Source organism: Sceloporus occidentalis, unplaced genomic scaffold (genome assembly GCF_023333645.1).
Source record: "Sceloporus occidentalis isolate IW3139 unplaced genomic scaffold, rSceOcc1.0.p SCAF_3, whole genome shotgun sequence".
In the NCBI taxonomy this organism is placed as follows: domain Eukaryota; kingdom Metazoa; phylum Chordata; class Lepidosauria; order Squamata; family Phrynosomatidae; genus Sceloporus; species Sceloporus occidentalis.
Genome location: NW_028316983.1, coordinates 157,299,148 through 157,323,118, shown reverse-complemented (window position 1 = coordinate 157,323,118; position 23,971 = coordinate 157,299,148). Strand labels below are relative to the sequence as shown.

General features: G+C 39.3%; 1 protein-coding gene across 1 annotated transcript in view; it reads left to right on the top strand.

The window, feature by feature from the left end:
• Positions 1-23,971, top strand: part of LOC149316969 (GPI ethanolamine phosphate transferase 1-like) — a 92,902-nt gene that overhangs the window by 32,189 nt on the left and 36,742 nt on the right. The window contains exons 15-22 of the mRNA XM_089516601.1: positions 926-1,065; positions 3,468-3,567; positions 4,152-4,244; positions 5,556-5,647; positions 8,841-8,955; positions 18,574-18,682; positions 20,749-20,851; positions 21,574-21,676. Coding sequence (XP_089372727.1) covers positions 926-1,065; positions 3,468-3,567; positions 4,152-4,244; positions 5,556-5,647; positions 8,841-8,955; positions 18,574-18,682; positions 20,749-20,851; positions 21,574-21,676 — 855 coding nt within the window. The remainder of the gene's footprint in view (positions 1-925; positions 1,066-3,467; positions 3,568-4,151; positions 4,245-5,555; positions 5,648-8,840; positions 8,956-18,573; positions 18,683-20,748; positions 20,852-21,573; positions 21,677-23,971) is intronic.

The following is a 23,971-nucleotide window of genomic DNA, read 5'->3' as shown; positions in this document are numbered from 1 at the left end:
ATCTGTAAATAAATTAATATACCTTAGCTTATTTATTTAATTTATAAACCACCTTTGTCCCTGCATGGCATCCAAGGTTGTGTACAACCTTTAAAAACATACTACAACTGAAAGGACAAAAGTTAAAACATGATTAAACCAAACCTCTATTTAAAAAACACAAGTTAAAAATGCAAATTAAATACAGTTTAAAAGCACATTTAAAACATTATAAAACAGAAATACAATGCACACACACACACACACACACACACACACATATTACATTCCACAGTAAACAATGATAAGTCATATACATGTTTTCTAGGTAGTCTGTCTTAGGTCCAGGTTATCTGACAGATCATTATCTCATGGTATGAGCCTTCTGGGACCCTGAGATCCTCTGGAGAAGGCCTTCTTTCATTCTCACTATCTTCACAGATGTCTAGCGAGGACATGACTTAGGTCCTTCTCAGTGGCAGCCCCTAGGCTCTGGGCCTCTCTTCCTAAGGAGGTAAAATAGCTGCCTCCTTGCTGTCCTGTCAGCAATGAATCCTTTCCTTTTAGTATCCCTATAGGCTTTTAGAAGTGAACGTTTTAAGGAAAGGACTTTAAAGAGGGGGATATATTGTTTTAAACTGTACTGCTTTTAAGTGCTTTTTAAGTATGTTTAATTTTTTTGGAAATATTAATAGTTTAATTCTATATTAACATTGACTTTTCTATGCAGTTAACTATTTTGTAATCATTTTAATTTGTAAGCAAACTTGAGCCCCAATGTTGGGGAAAAGGCAAGTATAGAAAAAGATGATGGTGGTGGTGATTACGTTGCCTTTTAAACATTCATGTCTATGTTCTTACTATTGTTCCTCATTTTAAATAACATACTTTTCAAATATTTCAAACAATGTTGACCCATATTTACAAGTACTGATTTGATTTTCAGGTGTCTGGCAGACTTTTCCAATATACGTTTCTTGCTATTGGAGTTCTGATAGCCATTTTTCTGGTCATCCAGAGCTTGCCTTGGACGTACTACATATATTGTCTCTTACCAGTCCCAATATGGTATGCAGTTTTGAAAGAGTAAGTTCTAAAAAGTGTGGGAAGGAAGGGTTGGACTCACACTGCTGCGTTTGATAGGACAGGAAACGAATAAAACCTTTTCTGCTTGAATTATGTGGTGTTGAAAAGCTTTCAGATGTAGTGGTCTTCAAAAAGAAAGTAATGGATAATGTTAGATTGCTTCAGGAGGTGTAGATGCCAGTTAGAACAGGAGTGGCCAGAAGACAGCCCTAGATCTTCTGTTTAGATTTTTTTGGTGTTTTACATAAGATCAGTCAGCACTTTTTGGCAGAGAAAGCTAAAGAACCTTTAAAAATGACAAATCCCAAGATCACTCTACAGCACTTAGAGTGGTGTCAAACTGCATTATTTCTACAGTGTAGATGCACCCTAGGAGAGACTTTTGTGCAAAATGAGGACTGTTGGCTGAAACACACTGCAGAAATAATCCAGTTTGAGACTACTTTATCTGCCCTGGCTCAGTGCTAGGGAATTTTGGGAACTGTAGTTTTGTGAGACATTGAGCTTATGTCAGAGAGCTGTGGTGCCACAATAAACTACAATTCCCAGGATTCCCTAGCATGGAACCAGGGTAGTTAAAGTGGTCTCAAACTGGATTATTTCTGCAGTGTGGATTGGATCTGAAATTTCAGTTCATTTCCTGCTTTCAAACAAATCTCTAGGTTTAGAGTGTTTCAAGAGGCATCCTGTCCTTTTTACTGAGAGCATCTTTTGCATCTTGCTCTGGTTGGTGAATCCTGACGTTATACTTAGTGGAAAGTAGTAAATAAACCAGGAAGCACCTGGGGGTCTGGCTTACATTGGTTCAAAACACATTGCAGAAATAATCCAGTTCAAGACCACTTTAACTGCCCTGGCTCAGTGTTAGGGAATCTTGGGAATTGTTGTTTATTGTGGCTCTAGAACTCTCTGACAGAGAAGGATAAATGTCTCACAAAACTACAGTTCCCAGAATTCCCTAGTATTGAGCCAGGGCAGTTAAAGCAGCCGCGAACTGATTTATTTCTGCAGTGTGTTTTGCACCATTGTTAGCATGAGCAGGATCTTACTTTTTCCATATTCATATGTTCTGCAGATCTATGAACTGGGGACATTGTCATTACTTAGAATATTTTGGCATCTCATGTATAAGTCGAGGGATTTTGGATGGATTTTGATATGACCAATGGATGAGTCGAGAGTAAAATGTAGGCGTATGTAACAAAAGATGTAAAGAATGAATCAAAGAAAAACAATGTCAAAGAATTTACAAAATTTCAACAGTTATAATTGTTTGTGGTCACACTAAAGGCTGGATTGATGAGAAAGTAGAGGGGGGGATCAGTGTTTCCAGGACAGATTACAGTATATTCTTGCCTTTCACCAGGGAATGGTTTCCTTTTTATAAGAGTTAAAGTACAGTACTTACCTTGACCCACGGATAAGTCGACCCAAGTTTTTGGGGTCATACATGAGTATATACAGATGTTGATATGATCATCAAAGTAGTGGATTAGTTGAGGAAAGGATAAATGTTGAGGGAAGGATAAAAGTGACATTTGGTACTAACCTATCTCTCCACTTCAGGGGCTTTACTTCTATGAATATAAGCACAGTGATACTCAAACTTTTTACCCTTGGGTAAAAAGTCATCTCCCCCCCCCCCCACTCAACATAGTATATGGATAAAAAATATTTTGTTTATTAAATGGACATAAATATTTTCATTCACACATTCATGAATCTTCATATTTCAACTTTTTATAAAGAAATGACATTCAAATTAGAACAGTTTTATTTAAGTAAATTCAATATTTAACTCAACACATGTATAAATTTTTACATAAAAAGTTTTGGAGGAGGGATCAAGTTTTGTGACCCCCCTCCCCCCTTGAGCAACTTTTGCACACACTCCATTCAGGGTGACCAGGTGTCATAACTGCAGAGGAAGACAGTGCAAAATGTAGAGCATTCCAAAAAGATGTAGGCCCTTACAAAATAAAAGCTAAAAGCAGTAACATAAATATAAATGCATGCTTCTAAGTCATGCTCAGAATGGGGGACATTTTGGAATTCCTCCTGGACAGAAGGTTAAAATGCAGGGTACATCCTGGAAAAGGAGGACGTTTGGTCATCCCAGTCCTGTTTGAGACCCACTGCACTAGCCTATTTATTTACTTTAATATCCTGCTTTTCTGCAAGTGCAGGACCCAATATGTGCAGCAAATACTCCTACCAGTTAACATTTGAATTTTTACAAAATAAACAAATCATCTTAAATGGTATCCTCTCATTTCATGCTGGAGATATATTTTTGCTTCCTGCTCGTTAAAGGTCCCTGTCAAGCACCACTGTATTTATGCTCTTTCTAATAAGCATTTAATCTAGTAAGAAATGATTGTCTAATGAAATCTTTTCAACAGATACCCTGTTATTCAAGAACTGATCACATTTCTCTTGAACTTTCAACGGACTCGGTTTGTTGGATTTTTGCTAGTGTATACCTTGGGAATTGAAATATTAGTAAGTAGAGTACTTAATTACTAGTTTTTAAAAAATGATTGTCATTAAGCATTTTAATGTGTAAAGCCTATCCAAATAAAACTATATAAATCAGAGACAGGCAACTGCATGGGGGGAAGGGGTCAGTTTTTCCCTAGAGCCACCCATGATTTTCTTCCCATCAGTAAGTCTCACCACCTCATTTGTTTTGTCATTCCTTTCAAAATGTTGACCAGAAAGGACATCATGTCACTTGCCATTTTGAGAGGGGTGTCAGATGAAAATGATGGCATTTGGTTGCAGTGGGAAGTTCTGGGGGTATTTTCATATGGGATTTCATGAAAATCACACTGAATTTTTTTTTTTTAATTTGGAAGACTTTCAGGTACTGGTGAGGGGCTTCAGGAGCTGCAAAATGAGGTCTAGGAGCTGCATATGGCCTGCAGGCTGAACTCTGCTCACCTTTTTATAAATAAACAGTTAAAAAAGAATGCTGAACACTTTTTAAGACTCAGTAGATATGAAGAGGATTTTTAAATATGTTTGAAAATAATATCACACTTCCTAACTTATCTATGTTTATTTTTTCTGTTTATTTGAACTAGGTTTTCTCCTTTTTCTATCGTGCAGCTCTCAGCTTTGGCCTGATTGCCTTTTCTGCTTGGCCCTTGGTCGCTCGGCTCTGGACCAAAGCAAAGGTATTTAATGTCTCAAGACATTTTGATTGTTTTGCTGGGTCACCTTCACGTCCCTTTTGGAAGCACATGCTTACATGTGGACATCATCAGAATGTTCCCTCAGAGTTTAGAAAGCAGCCCTCTGTAGGTATTTGGAGCTTCTGTAAGAGAAAAGACCCATCTCACTTTATTGTATGGCAAGTCACAGCCAGTGCTTGATTCTTAAAATGAGAGATACTGACTTGGAGTTCATCTGCCCTAACTTGGAAATCCTTGCCCTTAATCTCAGACTGAAGTAGACTGTGTTGGCTCTGTAGCACCTTGTGCCTAAAAGCATTTTCTCCTTAGTGCTTCCAAAGCAGAATATCAAAAATAGTCTTTAGCTCAGAAGTGAGCAATATGTGGCCTCCATGTCTCATGTTGTCCAGCCCAAGTCCTATTTTGAAGCCTCCCAAGGGCCACCTTCCCACCCCAATTATTTTGAATGCTGCAGTATCCTAGCATGTTCTTTACTACCACAGTGAAGATCCGTACTATGCAAGACACTGTGGCAGGTTACAAACCGCCACTTGGGACGTCTGCAGGACGTCCCATTTTAAAAAAGGGGCGTCTCTTCTAGACGCCCCTGGCTCTAATACGGACTCTGTCCATACAATATGGCACCGGCCGTTCCACACGGCCGGCACCATCTTTACGTATCGGACGCTGTGCGTCCGATACGTGTCGTGGCGTCTGTGACGTCGCGAATGCGCCCCTGGCGCCTCGCGACGTCACAGAGGCGCTGCTTAAAGAAGCTCCATTTTGGAGCTTCTTTTTCGGTCCGTGCGGGAGCCGCGTGGTGTGGCTGCTGCAGCTCCCACACGGAGCAAACGGCGACGGTGGCAGACCGCCTCAAAGCGGTGGTTTATAACCCGCCTGCCTTTTCTATTAAATACACCAATTTTTATAGTTCCTTTGTAGAGATGTCATTGTGTATAAGCTGATTGGAAAATGTAGCCTTCTCCCTTAAGCTTCCAAGGTTAAGTTGTAAACAATGGGTAGCCAAAGGTTATATTTCATGCTTTTGACATTACTTTACTTGAATCCAAATGTGATCACAGTCAAATGCAATTCAATGATGGGACACTGTGTGATATCATGTGAAAATCTTTTTCCAATCACAGCATAAGGACGAGAAAAGGACAAAACATGGATATTTGATAATCTTGTATTATGACTCTGAATATCAGGGTCCATAATTAGTTCCTATATATAATTAGTTCTATAATATAATTAGATATATAATTAGTTCTATATTTCTATGTAATTTGTATGTTTGTTTCTTTATTGCAGACAATTGTGCTAAGCTGGATTCTTTCATGTTTGCTTCTAGCAGTCTTCCCTTTGATGCCTGTTGTTGGAAGAGAAGCAAATCTCTCTCTAGTGTAAGAGCAAAAAATGAATTTTTCTCAAGTGTTCACACTCCCACTAAACATGCATGCATTTCACCAGAATCTTGTTATTGGGTGAGAAATTATGTTATTTAAGAACACTGATCTTGCAATTAGAATTTAAATAAGATAGGTATGAGGAAATTTGTATCATTTTCTTTTCTTCTTTTCAAAGTTCTTAATGAGAACTTAATTTTTAGAGAGCACTATGCTACCATTCTCTGAAGATCCTACAGCAATTGTTCTGTAAAGGTACCTCTTTTTGGAAGGAACTTCCCTCCAATTTCACTCCTGTTTCATCCTGGACAGGACACAGGGTAAGAGGTCAGAGTGCTTAGAAAATTCTGATCTGAGAAAAATTGCTTCAACTCACATAGGGCTAGGAGGACAATTTGGAGATTTCTCTGCCTCCTGTCCTCTAACTTCCTCCTGTTTCATCTGTGATGAGGGAGAGCTACTGGAAAAACAGTGGTGAGAGGAGATGATCTTCTGGCACCCTTTTGGGCTTTCAGAGAAGGCAGGCAGAACATAAAGAGGCCTTCAGTCACAGTGTTGGGTGTGCTACAGTTAGAAAAGGAGTCTCCAAACTGAAATGCAGCAAAAGTGCCTCAGCTGTGAATGGCATTCCCAGGTGTACTGTGTGAAGCACATATGACTGATGCCCTACACATAAAAGTCCAGGTCATGCAGCGGTGTGAATTTTCTAGCAAAACTAGAACTGATTTTTTTTCCTGGAAATTTTTCCAGTGCTCTAAATTATGTTATCTGATTTTGTACATTTGCTTTAAATGTTATGTTTAAATGCATTCAAGGCTCTGTGTGGAAATTATTTTATTGGAATATTTGTAACAATGTAAAGAGGATTGCATATATTTCCCTTATATTTGACAAAAAAAAATGACTATCCCTGAAATAACACTATTCTTCTACAATACTTAAAGAGAGGTATACCTGATACATCATATATCAACCGTTCAACTTCCTTTATCTTCATATTTCAACATTTTATTAAAAATGACATTCAAAATAGGACAGTTTTATTTAAGTAAATTCAATTTTTAACTCAACACTTGTGTAAATTTTATACATAAAAAGTTTTGGAGGAGGAGGAGGGATCAGAGCCTCCAAGTTTTGTGACCCCCCCCTCCCCCTTGAACAACTTCAGTAGTGCCTTCAGCTTCACTCACTCTCTCTGCACTATTTCAGTAAAGGATTGATCATTGTGCAACAGACCAGATTTGTTTTTGTTCACTGCCATCAAGTAAACTGTGACTTATGGCAACCCTGTTAATGAGGGACCTCCAAGTCACCTTATCATCAACAGTCCTATTCAGGTCTTGCAAAGCCTGGATGGCTTCCTTGAATGAATCTATACATCTGGAATGCTGTCTTCCTCTTTTCCTATGTATTGCCTTCTACCTTACCGAGCACTATAATTTTTCCTAGTGAGTCATGTCTTCTTGTGATATAACCATAAGTATCATAGTTTCAATGTAGTTATTTTGGCTTCTAGAGAGAGTTCAGGCTTGATTTGGTCTTTTTGGTAATCTGTGGTATCCTCCAAATTCTCCCCCAGCAGCACATGTCGAATTGATTTTCTTCCTCTCAGCATTCCTCACTTACCAGCTTTCACAATGATAGAGAAAAATGAGAAATACAGTACCATGGCCAATCCTGACTTTGGTATTCAATAACATATCTTTACACTTGAGGATCTCGTCTAACGCCTTCATAGCTGCCCTTCCAGTTCTTGTCTTTTTCTGATTTCTTGATTGTCGTCTACATTTTGTTTAATTACTGAGCCAAGGTATAGGAAATCTTTTCTGTCTCAATGTCTTCATTGTCTAGTTTAAAGTTATATAGATCATCTGTGGTCATAATTTCTTTTTCTCAATTTTCAGTTGTAAACCTGTAAACTCTCTTCCTTGACTTTCTTCAGTAATCATTCCAAATCTTTGCTGTTTTTTTGCTACCAATATGGTGTCATCTACATATCTTAAATTATTGGTGTTCCTTCCCCCACTTTTCATGCCTTCTTCCTCCAAGTCTAATCCTGTTTTACATATGGTATGTTCATTTACAAACTGAACAGAAAGGATGATAAAATTGCAATCTTGCCTGACCCCCTTGCCAATTGGAAACCACTCTGTTTCTCCATATTCTGTCCTGACTGTGGCCTCTTCTCCTGAGTACAGGTTAGGCATTAGGATGATCAAATGTTGTGGTACATCCATTTCTTTAAGTGTGATCCATAGTTTTTCATAATCTACACAATAAAGGCTTTGCCATAATCTAGAAAGCACGTGCTGATTTGCTTCTGAAATTCTTTGGTCTGTTCCATTATCTAACGTATGTTTGCCTCTTCCTTTCATGAACACAGCTTGGACATCTGGCATTTCTCATTCCATTAAATGTTTTTGTTGTAGAATTTTGAGCATTAATTTTCTTGCATGGGAAATTAATGCAATGGTCCTGTGGTTACTGTAATCCATGGTGTCCTCTTTCTTGAGGATTGGAGTGTATATTGAGCATTTCCAATCTGTGGGCTCTCTCTCCCCCCCATATTTTTGGTAGATTTTAGTTAGAATTAGAGTAGATTCTGTCTCAGTTACTTGAAGTAGCTCTATTGGTATACCATCCTAGTGATTTATTACTTTCTGAAATTGTGGGTGCCTTGTGAAAGAGAACTTAGGTCCAATACAAACCATCCTGAAAGGCTGGCATGTAGGCGGTTTCGGGGCGCAGTGTCCTGATGATGCATGCCCTGATTCCGCCCCCAGGCCACCATAATACCATGTGCCACTTCAATCAGCACACAACATCATGGGGCACCTCTGGCGCTGCATCCAGATGATACAGTGCTGAAAGGGCACCATACAGCTGTGCCACTGTGGCTGTGGTGCCCTTTGGAGGGTGCAAAAAGGAGCTGCTTTTTGCGGCTCCTTTTTGCACCCTCCAAAGGCCAGATCGGGGTTGTGGCCTGATCTGTCCAGCTGCCCCTTAGTCTAACAGTTTTGACTTTTACTTGTCTTTTGCCTTCTCACTCCCACCCTTTCCTCTCTAAAGTTCAAAGTAATGTCTTATACATATTGTGAAGTTGCCCTTTTCTGACTCAGTTAATCTTCATGAAAATTATTTCTAAAACTTTATCTTTATAAAGGACTTACAGAGAGCTTATCTTTTACAGAACAGCAGCAGGGTTGCTAACTCTGTTGGTGGCTTCATCCTACCTGGTGGTCTGCCTTTGGAAAAGCAAAAAGAATTACATGCATCAAAAAGATCTCAAAATATATCTTTTCCAGGTCAGTAAGTTTTGTAAACATGAATGATTGAGAGTTGCAACCTTAGGTTGATTTCCAACCTACTTTTTACCAAGACACACCCGCCACCGATTTGCTGTTTTTTCAAAGGCACTTTAACTTTCTGGCTATGATTCAGCACCTGCACAGAGCAAGCAGAGAAGCCATATGGGTTTCCTTGTGTTCTTTTGTGAACACAGCAATGCTCCACATGTTATCATCAAGAATCTCTCTGCCTATACAGTGTTTTCCCATCACAAAAAATAACGAGAATCTTGCAATCTGCCATGTACTTGCTACTATGTATCAGATTCATTTTGTTAATTTTCTGTTGAATGAGGGTTCCCACAATTTGAAAATAAAATTAAGCAGGCTAAAACTTCCCAATTCAAATATGGCTTTTATGTTAATAGTCATTTGTTTGAATTGCTGAGCATCTTGAACATAAGAGGCACCTTACATAAGTATAATAAGTTGCTTTGTTTTCAAAAAGTATGCACTTAGCCCTGTATGACTTCAAAAAGGGTAATTCTGTTCACCAATCTCTGGAACATCAGAGACATGACATTGGCTGATGCAGATCCAATAGAACTCACTCCCCCGCTTCTCTCTCTCTCTCTCTCTCTCTCTCTCTCTCTGTGTGTGTGTGTGTGTGTGTGTGTGTTATGAAGGAGCTCTGTTGAAAGAAAACAGACTTTTTATTTTGGCTATTTCCTGGGAATCAGAACTGATACAGCAACACTTCCAGTTACATAAGGAGTAGGGGTGCATGGATGGAGTAGAGGAGAGTTTGCATGCAGTAAATCCCTATCTATCTAAGGAGGGGGAAAGAGAATGCAAAAATCTTCCAACAGTTCCAATTTATGGAGAACCTAGGTAAACCTATCATGGGATTTTCTTGCTAAGATTTGTTCAGAGGAGGTTTGCCATTGCCTTCCCCTGTGGCTGAGAGAGCATGACTAGCTCAAGATCACCCAGTGGGTTTTATGGCCGAGCTGGGAATTGAACCCTGGATCTCCAGAGTTGTTATCCAACTCTCAAACCACCTAGGGATAATGGTTAGTAGGATTACAGACTTGTGGGGAGCATTCTAGAGATGCAAAGGATTGATCAGATCCTCTCTTTCTTACAGTCTACTTTTGAATTGGCTTGGGGTAGACTGAGATCCTGCACAGGAATCAAGGTCTAAAACAGTAAAGCAATTAATGCTTGGTATGAAATATATGATGAAGTGGACTGGAGTCTTTCAAAACCATATACTGTACTAGCAATTTCTTTTTCTCGGTCTCAAAGGTACCACAGAATTCCTTTATATCTTTTTATGCTGAAACATGGGTATGGCTTTGAATGTTTGATATAGTGCAGGTTGTAAGGGAGGATAGAATTTTCCACACACATGAGATCACAGGGACTGCACAAAGGAATGTATGAATTTTACTTGTCTGCTTTTCAGCAGTAATTGGTACACCACTATTGCTTGGGTAGTAATTAATATAGGTGTATCTCAGTTAACAAAGCCTCTGACAAAAAGCTCTCTCTACAGTTCCCAGAATTCCATAGCATTAAGCCATGGCAGTTAAAGTGATGTCAGACTGGATTGGTTTGGCAGTGTGATGCAGCCTAGGTGATCCTACTGTAGCTGTGTGTGCTTATGTACAGCAGGCAAGGCAAACAGCTGCCTTCAGAATCACTTACTGAGTTACTGAGCATATATGAAGAGGAAAACAGAAAGAAAAAGGGGAACGCAGATTAGCCTCCCATCTCAGCTTCCTGGCATGGCATCTTGTAAAAGCACAGATCTATATTTTGTTACCAAAATGGAAATCGTAAGAAAAGTGAAAGAAAAAAAATCATCCTAGGATGCGTTTTGGAAGAGGCTTTCAAGTCCTCTCTACAAGATTCAAAATGCTTTTGTTTACTTCTGTAAGGCTTACCTGACCTGATTGTTTCATTTCACATCTACATAATGTTAGTTTTGAATATAAAATTTGCAGGAAAGTTTGCTAAACTGCTCCTTTTTTTGCGCGTGGTGTAAGAATCTATACTATTCTTTCCATGTTATTTCTGCTTCTGGTACCAAAGTTTCTGTTAAAGAAGCAAAGCCCAGGAACACATCTACTTTGTTAACTGTGGCATATCTGTATTGGAAAAGAATTATTTTTCCCTATGGGGACATCAATGACTATTAATCAGGATGGGTATCTCACTACCAGTATAAGAGGCAGCAAGCTGGTATACCTCAGTTGTGGAGCACATGGCAGAGGGTGGAAGTTGTTTTCCTGTTCTCCATGGGTAACTAGCTGCCCATTGTGTGAACAGAATGTTAGATTAGATTTGTCTGATCCAAGATGGCTTTTCTTATGTTCTAATGGCTAAATACTGGTGATTGGATAATCATAGATAATTCATGCTTCATTCTTACAACATATTATTTTTAGAGATGCATTAAAAGCAAATAGCAATGTTCAGTTCTTTGTAGCCTCAATAATTCAATGAACCAGGAACCATGGCATCTTCTTATTGCATATTTTCCAATGAGAAAATGCATCTACTCATATTTAATAGGAAATGTTGATGTAGTCATTTTTGTCAAGGATGCTATGTAGTTGTTATCACTTGCAGAAATGATAAACCGACACTGCAGACCATTAATATATTTTCCCTGTATAAAAAGTCGATAGGTGTTTTGTTTATGGATGTTGTTACCAAAGGAAAACTGAACAGCAGGTACTGGATTACAGTCGTTTCCAAAAATAAATTGGGATGGTCTTAGTTCAAGTCTCATCTTGGACATGAAATCACTGAGTAGTTATAGGCTGTATCCATTCTGTCGAAATAATTCAGTTTGAGACAACTTTACCTGCCTTGGCTTAATGCTAAGGAGTTCTGAGAACTGTAGTTCTGTGAGACATTTGTCAGAGAGCTCTGGTGCCACAACAAACTACAATTCTCAGGAATCTATAGCATTGAGCCATGGCATTTAAAGTGGATTATTTTTGTAGTGCAGATACAGCCATCATTAAGTCACTGTTTCTTAGGTTTGACTCTTCTGTCTTGGTACAACAACAACCATGCTCTACCTTGCAAGAATGTTCTAATTTTAATGAAGCATTTTAAACACTTGGGAAAGGTGCTGTGCAATTATTATGTTAATTATATTCGGTTAGAAAACTCTCCATCCTTTCCCCACAAATACTCTTAAATAAAAAGAGGAATAGAATGGAAAGATAGATGATGTACTTCTTGACTCTTTCATCGTAGTTCTTTCAGCTAGATAAACAGTGTGGATTGGTATTTTTCAAACTCTCAAATATTTTCTCTTTCGCTCATGAGAAACCTCATCATTTCATAAGGCTAATAAAAGAATGGGGTTTTAAAAGTAGAAATTAAAATACTGTGTGCTCGATATTTCTTGTCTATGGTAAAATAATTTGCAGCAGTTTTGCCAGAGTACTTAATGTGGCAGAGAAGTATAGTGCAGTGATGGTGAAACTTTTAGAGACCTAGTGCCTAAACTGCAACCCAAAACCCACTTATTTATTGCGAAGTGCCACGTCCCTCTGACTTTCCAGTAACAACTCTGGCAAACTCTGTGCTGGGGTGATGGCACATGTGCCCACAGAGAGGGCTCTGAGTGCCACCTCTAGCACACGTGCCACAGGTTTGCCACCACTGGTATAGTGAAACCAAAAAGAAAAAGACTAAATTGAACAGAGGCAGGGTGGACCACAAGTTCTTTGAAGAGCATATTAAAGAGGTGGCTTAGAGAGGTGAAGGTTACCTTGGTATCTTTTTTAATTTCTGGGTACGTCTATCTTACCACTGGAGAAATATTTGGAGAATATAGCAAAAGGCATATTTGATGCAGGGGATGAGGGAGGAATCCCTACAGACCAGAGAAACTAATGTATGAAACCAGGAGGAAACAAACAAGGTCTTTTGTACCATGATATTGTACTATTGGCATATTTTGGAGTGTGGTTCATATGGTTACATATTTTACATTGAATAGTGGTACCTAGTGTGCCTGCAAAGAGAAAATGTACTTGTAGGTTGATACTAATGATATGTTTTATTTCAATAAAGTAGCCTTTCTCAGCAAATGTAAAATAAAATAGTTAAAGAAATTAAAGCATGCTTTCTTACCACTAGATGTCACTATAAATGTAGCATAGGTGGTAGAATTAAGGCGCTAAACCAATTAAGATAAAAACCTAAAAAGATTGTGACCATGTAATTTGCCATAGCCTTGTAATTAGCAGCTCCCTTTTATTTACTTTGAAATGTTTTAGATTATTCACGAGTTTTTTTTTTCTCACTTTGCCCTGGCATGAGTCAGTTTAGGCCGATTTGGTACGGTGGCTTACTCACTCTAACTTCTAGGAACAAAAACATTGCAAATGATGCGCACAAAGAAAGTAACTGATTTGTAGCTGCTGCTGTTATTTCAGCATAGTTACCTGTTACAGGAAAATTTTATTTGATTGCAGTAAAGTTCAGTGGTGGGAAAATGGGAGCCAGGAACTTTCTAGCTATGTAATTAAGTAGTGTTAAGATTTTGAGTTTGTAGTAAAGTAGGGTGTGTTTTTTTTTAAGTATGAAAGGAATCCTGCCTCGAGGAGCATTTTTTTTTTCAAATCAATCTCTAGTTTAGAATTCACCTTTTCCTCTGCTTGCCATGTTTCAGTGTGTGTGAGACTATAGAAGCATGATCAGTTTGGTGGTCTAGTTTTGGTTAAATGACTTTGTCTTGAAGCTATCTGGTATGAAGGATGTGCTTATCTTTTTTAAAGAAACAAGATAATCCTTTAAAACAAGAATCCTGTAAGACAACAGAATATATCTGACTATGTTTAAATAGCATTAAATAACAGTAGAAGCAGAACAGTTGTAATTGCTGCAGAACAGTTTCACATGTGACTGAGAAGGCATCAAGGCCCTTTCAGATGTTGTTCAGTAGAAAGCCATCAGGTTTGGTTCCAGTGACCCTGCCAAATATAGTAAAGCTCCCTGGGGAGCATATGTACCTACGTTGACAGGTGTTTGTAACAAATACGTTTTAGTTGCTTGCTATACTCAGTATTTAAATGTACATTTAGGTACATCATTTGAGTACGGTATATCTAAAATGCAGTGTATGAAGTAATCTTGTGCATACTGATGGAGAAAAAAACCCAAGTATACATTTACAAGCTGCCTGATCTACTCTGGCTCTGAGCTTACATAGAATTAGAATTACATAGAATTAGGGTGCAGCTACACTGTAAAAGTAATGCAGTTTGACACCACATCAAGTGCTGTAGCTCCATCCTATGGAATCCTGGAATTTGTACTTTTACAAATCAACAAAAGTGAAATTGTCTGGAGAGGAACAAACCAATATATGTAAAGTCCCAGTGGCAGTCCACCTGTGTTTAACTGTGTGGCTTTCATACTGATTTCATTTCAAAGCTATCTTACCACTGGCCATCACAAATACTAATACAAAGGTTACATTTTGGACTGACCAGGGATGCAGAACTGCAAAAAAAGTAATTTTTACAAACTCTGGTTTTATGTAATAAGTAGTGTTGGCTGGTTGGAAAAATACATCCCAAAATTTGTCTTCTTGCTGTGGAGTTTACTGAATAAACAATTTGGGAACTGGCTGAAGATTCCTTTTGAGCTGGTATAATCTAGGCTCTCTTTTTGACACGTGAAAATGCATCTTGCCTAATAAACTCTCTTTAATGACTTCCTTTTCTCTTTTTCAGAGAGGTAGGAACTACCTTATAAGGGAAAAAGAATGATAGTCAATAAATCCTATTTATTGCTGCATTCTTTCATTCTCTGAAGCTTTATATATTATATGATATTGGCTAGTCCTTGTTCAGGCTTTTGTAGAAAGAAAATGTGGGGAGGATAGTTTAATATTAATCTGTTAAGTTTAAAGTCTTAACTGATAGCTAGGGTAGGAGAAATAATATAGAGAGACCAACCTATAATACTTTTGATTTTGTCACATGATGGCACACTGGGTGAAAATCATTAAACCAGCATAAAACTCACTGCCAAATATCTGCTGCTTGGTGATCTGCTTTAATTACCCCTTTAATCTGTTACCCTGAAAGCTTGGAAATTGACTCATATTGACAAATCTCCCTCTTAAATAAACTCTGGTAGAAGTCTTCCTCATTTTTCTACTTTTTTGTTCTCCTATTTATTCAGTCTGAGCAAAATCAGGCATGAAATACAGTTACATAAGTATGAATCAACAGTTTGCTCTGGGAGTTGCTTAAGAGTTTACAGTGACAATACTTAATATGTTCCAGGAATATATGGTCAAATGATATCCTAAAGAGTAGATGGATCCTAAATATTCTACCTTTAAAAAAAAGTGTGTGACTTGCCCAAGGACACCCAGTGGGATTCATGGTCAAGTGGTCTCCAGAATTGTAATCCAATGCTCAAACCACCATCTCACAAATATAGTTAGGTTTTGGACCTGCTACGCTTTTGTATGGAGAGCCAGCATGGTATAGCATTTTGAGCAATGAACTATGACTCTGGAGACCAAGGTTCGAATCCCTGCTCAGCCATGGAAACCCACTGGATGACCTTGGGTAAGTCACACTCTCTCAGCTTTAGAGGAAGGCAAGGGCAAACTTTTTGTGACTAAATCTTGCCAAGAAAACCCTAAGATAGGATGAGCCAGCTGCGAACTGAATCCTGGTCTCCAGAGTCACAATCCAACATTCAAGCCACTATACCATGCTGGCTTTCTGTAGTGAACAGAGCCCCAAAATATCACAATGGCCTGTTACAGACTGCCAACATTTAAATTTAAATGATGCATGGGTCCTAAGAGTCCGGAGGTCGCGCCAAAGCCACACTCCATTCCTAAGCACTGGAGCGCAGCTTTGGTGCAGCTTCTGGATTCTTAGGATGCATGCATCATTTAAACAGCATACCTCCAAAGAGACCCGAAGCAGCTTTATTTTGGCAGTCTGTAACAGGCCCATGTTTTAGTTAAAGGACTTACTTCTCCAGGTTGAGTCCCCCTTATCTGGAATTCCAAAACATTTCAAAATCCTAAATTTTCCACATGGATGGCTGAGATAGTGACACCTTTGTTTTCTGAGGTTTCAGTATATACAAACATTATTTCATGCACAAAATTATTAAAAATGATGTGTATAAAATTAACCAGGCTATTTGGAGTATTTGGGTCGTGGTATTCAGCCACAAAGGCTCTCAGAGTTGCTTACAAATTTTTAATTTGACTGTTCCCTGCTCTCAGTCTTACAAGCTAAATGACATAAGGACACAAGGAAAAGGGGATGGCAGTGAAAGAGATTAAGTCCAGAAGGTACTGCAGGTTCTTCTCTCCCTCTGAGTGAGAGGCAGTGACTGTTGGGATGAGGAGGGATAAGGTGTATAGAGAATGTGTATGAGGTGCATATGAAACTTAAATGAATTTCATGTTTAGACTTAGGTCTCACTTCCCCGTAGATCCCCCAAAATTGTGAGATCTCAAGTGCCATTGTCCCTAATAGCGACGTGAATGTATGCTGCCACTAGTGCGGCTGTGTGCATGCACCAACATTGGGGACAATGGGGCTTGCTGTCCATGTATGCCTGAATCCACAGATGGCAAGCCAATGGTTAGCAAGCCTCCGTGGTATTTAAATTGAACCTCTTCATGTTCCCAGGTAAATTTTGCATGGGGGGGGGGGGGAACAGAAATCAAAAAGCAAAGGTCTGTATCACTTTGTGTCTACTCTGTGTATCCCCCCCCCCCCCCCGCCATTGTTTGATATGTTGAGATCATAGGGGGAAAGCAAAACAGCTGTTGTGGGGACAGGTGGGGATGAAGGAGGAATTTACACTGCAAAGTGTAAATAAAATATTTGCAGAGAGCTGAGGTCTAAGCTACTAGCAAATAGTTCATAGAAAACAGTAGAGCTAAGCCATACAGGAATGGGAAAGGGGGAAATGCAACAGGGCAAAGCAGCAATGTGAAGCAGGGTAAAACACCATAATTATGTAACAAAATTACTAGTATTTAAGGTACTACATCCTTTATTACAATGTAACCCATATGTTTCCCATGGAGGGAAAGCAAAATAGCTGCTATGGGACAGGTAGGGATTTACATCGTGAAGTGTAAATAAAATATAGAGAGGTGGTATTAAAGGGGAAACACAGGTCTACCTCATTGGATTGTTATTTGTTTTGAAATATATTTTCTTACAGAAAGAAACACCATCCAAACTTTTCAGAGAGGTAGCCATATCAGTCTAAACATGGAAAACAACAAGAAGTCTTATGGTACCTTAAAGATTAGCCAGTTTTAGTTTGTAGGGATAGTGGTATCTCAAGCATTCTTGTGATCTGAGGTGTGGCAGTGGTTGGGAGTGCTGCTGCTGTTGCCTTGTCTTGCACTCTCCTGTCTGATGCCTCACTGTTCTTTTTTAAAAGCCTGCCTTGGTTTTGCTGGTTCTTTGCAGAGAGCAATGGCAAGGAGAATCAGCAGCTGCCCCATGAGCAGGTAGATGGGAGATGGAGCAAAAGGGATGAGAAATAGCTGTTGCTGTTGCTTCTATTGCCATGCAAAGAAGAATGAGAGGAAGGGGGCAGCAATGGAAAAGAGAAGCAGCAGCCATCATGAATGAGAGACATAGCAGGAAATGGAGGGGCTGGGGCAGATGGAAGGGCAGTAAACGGGAGCAAGGAGGAAATGGTACAGCAGTGCCACATGAGCAAGGAGATGGAAGAGGGCTGAGCAAACACAGCACTAGTGTGAGGTGGAGTTTGTTAGTAAGGGAGTGAACTGAGGCAACAGCGGCAGCATACTATCAGTGGCGGGAGTAGCACAGTTCACCAGTCTTGCTTCCCAAGACCGTCACTTCACTCTTCCTGATGATAGGGCTGTCCCCGTTTCATGGGCTACACCACACTCCATCAGATGCATGGAGGTTGACTCACTTGGCAGATTACTATAGATATATTTGGGTGAAAGATTGTAATCAGGGGGATGAGAAATGCAAAAAATACCAATATTAGTCATTATCTTTCTTGTGGTCATTAACAAATAGTAGTTGTGTGGTAACCCAAACATCCTAGCACAAGTGATCAGATTAATTCATTTGTTTTCCTTAAACATTAAACAGGACAAGTAAAAATATTCTAGTTTAATATTTAATCTGGATTTCTGATGGAAATCATACATTGTTCCCCCATGCTGTGATTCCTACTGTTTGCCCTCACTTTGCTCTGTGTTTCTCCCAGTAATTCAAATGGTATATTATCACTTGCAGGGCTTCCTGTGGTGTTTGCTTAGATATGTATGTGTTTGTCATCATATAAAGAAGCCTCATGACAAAAACTCACCAGAATCATCTGTTCATGACAAAAAAATTATCAGCCATAATAATAATCAATGTCATCATCAACACGATAATCTGTACTGCAACAGCACCATACTGCCTTACTTGTATTTCTTTTCTATTATCTATTCACAATTTGTTTAGGGAAATCTATATATTAGCTTTAACTTTGAACATAATTAATAAACCTTAATTACTGCAAGACAGTGTAACTACCCAAGTGAAGTATCTTTACTTTACTTTTCTTAATTAGTTGCTGAATCTGGTGCTGTCAGCATACGTGGTGAACAGTACTCACCGCAGCCTTCGCAGCAAACAAGGATTGCCTGTAATAAATCAGATTATTAGCTGGACAACATTAGGTAAGTCTAGCTATCTAAGATGAGTTATCTAAGATACAGATCTGACAGGTAAGAAGAGTGAATATTTGTTTGCTGGTCTTTCTGTTGCTTATAGTTCTGTTCTGCTCTTTCAGAATATAACTTTGACTAGGCTGAAGCCTGCAGCAGGCACTGAACCTGGGAGTAAGGTTTGTTGGGTGGAGTTTCATCCTGTGCCGCAGCACCCAGCTCTCTGATCATACAAGAGAGATAAGCCAAGGAAGTGGTTTGTGGCCATTGTTCAGCAGCAGAGCTCATACTTAGCATGCAGGTGATTTCAGATTCAGTCTTTAGCATCCCCATTTCAAAAGGACTGAATACTTAGGGAAGGATAAGGTCTCCACATGAGACCTGGGATACAGGTAGCTGTTGCTGGCGAAAATCAATGACAATGGATTGCTAGATGTGTAATATAGTGGTTAATAAATCTTAAGCATAGAGCAGGGAGAACTAGTTCATATCCCCAATTTCAATCTCTCACAGACTTTTACCACACAGTGTAGATGGTGCAGGGAAGAACCACATATGCCATCTTGAAATTCTTGGGGTAGAGGTGGGATTCCCCCCCCCCCAAAAAAAATAAATAAATAAAGTTACTTTGAGTCCCATTTTTGGGAAGAAGGCAGGAGATGGACAGACGGATGGACAGACAAGAGTTTGATCTGATACAAGGCTGCTTTACGTGTTCTACCTGCCAATAAGGCCAGGCAGATTTGATTAGATAATGAAGCACTAAACTGTTTCCATCAATATTTTTGCTATTCATATATGAAAACTAAACTGGATCCTCTCCAAGTGTTGAACTTTTCTTTCTTTTCTGTTTTCTTTTTGGAAGACAATGCTTAGTGATACTTCTGTATTTATATGTAATCACAGAGTACATATAAATACAGTTCTGCTTATGCCAGCTGCTGCCAGTTGAGGACATGTTCACTGACCTCTGTAAAGCTTTTTCAGTGTGATCAGTGGCATTTTTGGTTTAAACCATGGGTGTGACCCTAGATTGTGTGTGGCCCTTGGTCCTTGAAGCACTAGCACTAGACCCTTAAGCCCCTGACCCATCCACCCCAAGTGTTTGTTGATTTTTGGATAGAAATGTTTAAGACCATTGGTGGGGGACAGGTACAGACCCTGGGGCAATCAGAAGAAAGGGAATTGGTCCCTGGCCCCCATGCAGAGTTGCCCACCTCAGTTTAAATAGGGAACAAGGCCTTCCAACCCTGCCTCCCCCAAAATGAGAGAAAGGCTGTCTTTTCATTTTAACTTTTTGTTTTCTCAAGCATTTTTGGGTGGGGTACAGCCACATGGTGGGTGTGAGGGCCTGAAAGCATCTCCTGAGTTGTTAGAAGCTGTCCATCTCTGATCTAGGACATAGATTCTGAGTGTTTCTGCATGTACATTGGGGCCAGGATATTTCCATCAACTTGCTGCTTCTCAAGGGAACTAATTCTAGGCAAACTGTACTTGTCTTTCTTTGGATTTTTAATATGATATAACTAATTGTGGGTAGGACAGATTGACCCCCTCCCCCAGCTGATCAGCTAGTGAGTTGAAATCCGAGCTTCCTTAGTCATGAATCCAGGTTCCCTCCTCCTTCACCTTTGTTTGTTTTGCTTTACCTGTTTGATAGTGGGAACTTATCAAGCCAAAATGTTACACCTTACAGATCTTTCACTTATATAGCTACTATTAGTTTACCTGACATGTTTAAAGCCATGTGTATCTAGCAAAATGTTAGGATACAGAAGGGAGGGTGCATTACACAAGCTGGAGGATGCAGTCTGACCTTTCCCGAGAAGTGAGCTACATAGAGAACAGTTATAAATCTGTCCAGGAAACTATCGTTCAGGCAAATGCATCTATTTGGATGTATGATTGAACAATCCAGTTTTCATCAAGGAGAAAAGAAAGGGACCTCGTGACTGCTTGTCTCCTGCATCCTTCGCTTGCAGGAACATGAACGCAAACCGTTCTTCTTTGCCTTTGAGAACCACTAAAGAGTTATTCACCTATTTTTGCTTTGACAAACAATATTCTCTTCATTGCAGCTTCGTCCTTGATAGTACCACTGCTAAGCCCCACATTTCTCTTCCTGCGGCTGCTGAGCATACTTCTTTCTTTGATGTCAACATACCTTCTGCTTAGCACAGGGTAATTATTTTCTTTATACAGTATATGAAATTCCAATGGGTTCCCCCTACCTGATAGCTTAAGATATTTGAAGTCATATATTTTATTTAACTGGGTTCTTGCAAGTCTGCCATCATGTTCAGTCAGTAAAACAAATGTTCCATGCATGTGGTTGGGTGTGTGCATGAAATTTTGAAACAGCTATTGTTTCATACCCTTGGAGCAAGCATTTTGCCAGCAGTTGGCATTAAACTCCCAGACACTTTTTGGTAGCCCAGGAACACAAACATACAGGTAGAACATGACAAAGGCCGAAATGAGAATAAAAGATTATAACAAGGAGACAACTAAAAGCAAAGTTTTGTTATTCAGTTTCTATTTTTAGCACCTCCAAGTTCATGTTCACAGGTGAAATTAAAAAATTTCAAATTAAGAGAGAACGGTCAAATAAGTGCAAAATGTTCCCCAACTGTCTGGCCTGATTGTGTTCATCAGAACAATAATGGATGATTTAAAAAGAATGAGGCAACACTGATGAGAACATCTTTACCATTGCACCATTTTTTAAGATACGCTGTATACAAATGACTTGTATATTTGCTTGACCACAGAGACCACACCTTCAGCGTGGCCACTGGTTGTTCGATATAAGCATTCCTTATATAAGGGGAGGTTGGTGAAGAAATGAAATGCTTTGCTTACTTCTTTATGTTAAGTTGCTGTCAAACTATATATTCATGTAGGTATGAAGCTCTTTTCCCTCTGGCCTTAGCCTCGTTGATGTTTGTGTGGATAAATGTGGAGCAAGAAGCAGCACAGCTTCATGGAGTTTCACTTAAGCTAAAGGTAACACTTCAGTGTAGCTACATTGATCCTGAGGGTCACTTTTGCTACACGCCCCCAGTTTTTGGGCAATAATTGTCTGATCACTGTTTTTTGAATGTATTGTTTCTGGTGTGATGGAGTTAGTAATGCGGTGGTATCTAGTCAGTGGTTTAGAACAGCTTCTCTAGCCATGGCCAGAAACCACCATAAACAGAAGCTCCAGGGGTGATGATAGCACAACCAGTTTGAATATGTTTGGTTTGGTTATTTACTAGATAATTTACATCTTGCTCTATATCTCATGACCTTAGGGCAGCTTACAATCAAATCAAGTTAAAATTAAATAATAGCAATAATTTTGAAAGAATAAAAATATAGTAAACAATTTATCAATAAAAAAACAAACTATTTAAAACCATTTAAAACAACTTTAAAAACCAGCATACCTCAGTTAACAAAGCCTCTGACAAAGAAGTTTCTTTTTACAAAGCCTTTTTAACAGGAGCCCAGCCCAGCTCCCCCTTTCTTGTCTTTTTTCCAGCCTGTAGGACGTTCTTGTTTGTTTGTTGTTTGGCAGCATTGGCATTGGGAGGAGAGTGAAGGAACATGGAGAAAGACAGATTTTCAGTGTGGAGTTGCACCAGCATGTCTGTAGTAAACAATACAATAAGGTTTGACCTGGGAAATAATGGGATTCTCCTTTAGGTCATCCTACTGGCTCGGGCCCGAGTTACTTGAGGGAGCGCCTCTCCCCACATAATCCGCCCTGCACCCTTAGAACAACAGGGAAGCTATTACTTGAACACCCTAAGGTGAAGCTTGCGTCAACCCATCAAAGGGCTTATACAGCCATAGCGCCCTCCCTCTGGAATGGCCTCCCAGAAGAGATCCGCCTTAGCGGGTCATTGGAAGCCTTCAAAAAGGCATTAAAAACCGACCTCTTTCAACAAGCTTATCCTGCCGACTCTCTTTAGTGAATTCACCCCCCAATCTGATTCAGCCATTTGTACATAATTCTGTTTTAACTAATTGAATGTTTTTAGATAATTTTATTGAACTGCTTTTAATGTATTGTAATAGTATCGTATTTTTAATTGCCTTTTGTTGTACTATGACTTTGGTCGTAACCTTGTGATGTAAACCGCTTTGATCCTGTGGAAAAGTGGTATATAAATGAACAGTTATTATTATTATTATTATTATTATTACTGTAGCCGTGTGTGCTTATGTATAGCAGGCAAGGTAAACAGCTGCCTCCAGAATTGCTTATTGAGCATGCGTGAAGAACAAAACAAAAAGAAAAGGGGAAGGCGGATTATCACACCTCCCTAGCTACTCTGGCATGTTGAAAAGGTGTAGATCTATAGGTTTTACCACCAAATTGGAAATCATTAAAAAAGTAGAGTCTGTTGAAAGAAAAAAAAATCATCCTGGAATGCCGTTTTGAAGAAACTTTCAAAAGGTCTCTAGAAGATTCAAAATACAGTGGGTCCTTGTTATACCCTCGGGTTTGGTTCCAAAATCCTCCGTGTATAACAAAATCCGTGTATGCTCAAGTCCCATTAAATATAATGAGTTAGCAAAATGGTGTCTCTTATAAAAAATGGAAAATCAAGGTTTGATATTTGAAATGTATACTTTTTTGGAACATTTTCAAACCGTGGATGCTTGAATCTGTGTATAAAAAATCAGTGTATAAGAAGGGCCAACTGTATTTTTGTTTACTTATGCAAGGCTTACCTGTTTCATTTCATGTGTGTAATGTTTGCTTTGAATATAGAGTTTGCTGAAACATGTTAAACTGCTCCTTTTTGTGCCTGTGGTATAGGAATCTATGCCTATTCTTTCAATATCATTTCTACATCTAGTACCAATGTTTCTGTTAAGGAAGTAAAACTCCAAAATACACATACTTTTTTATCTGAGGTATGCCTGTAATGCAAACATAAGGCATGATGAAATCACGTTGGCCCAAAGGCTTTAATTTAAAAAACTTAGTACCAAAATGATTCAGGATGGGAATTCCACAACTAGGATGCTACTGCAGAGAAGGCCCTCTCCCATGTTTTGCCAAAAAGTATTTCCTCTACTGGTCGGACACAGAGGAGGACCCTTCCAATAGATCCCGGTTCTCCAGCAGGCTTATAGAAAACTGTATCTCTCCATATGAACCTGCCAGGACATGAAGGTCTTCAGGGGAAGGCTTTCTCCACACTGCCATCACAGGCTCGCTTGGCGAGGACACAAGAGAGAGCCTTTTCAGTGGCTGCTCCTATCCTCTGCAATGCCCTTTCACGGCAGGCTAGACTAGCCACC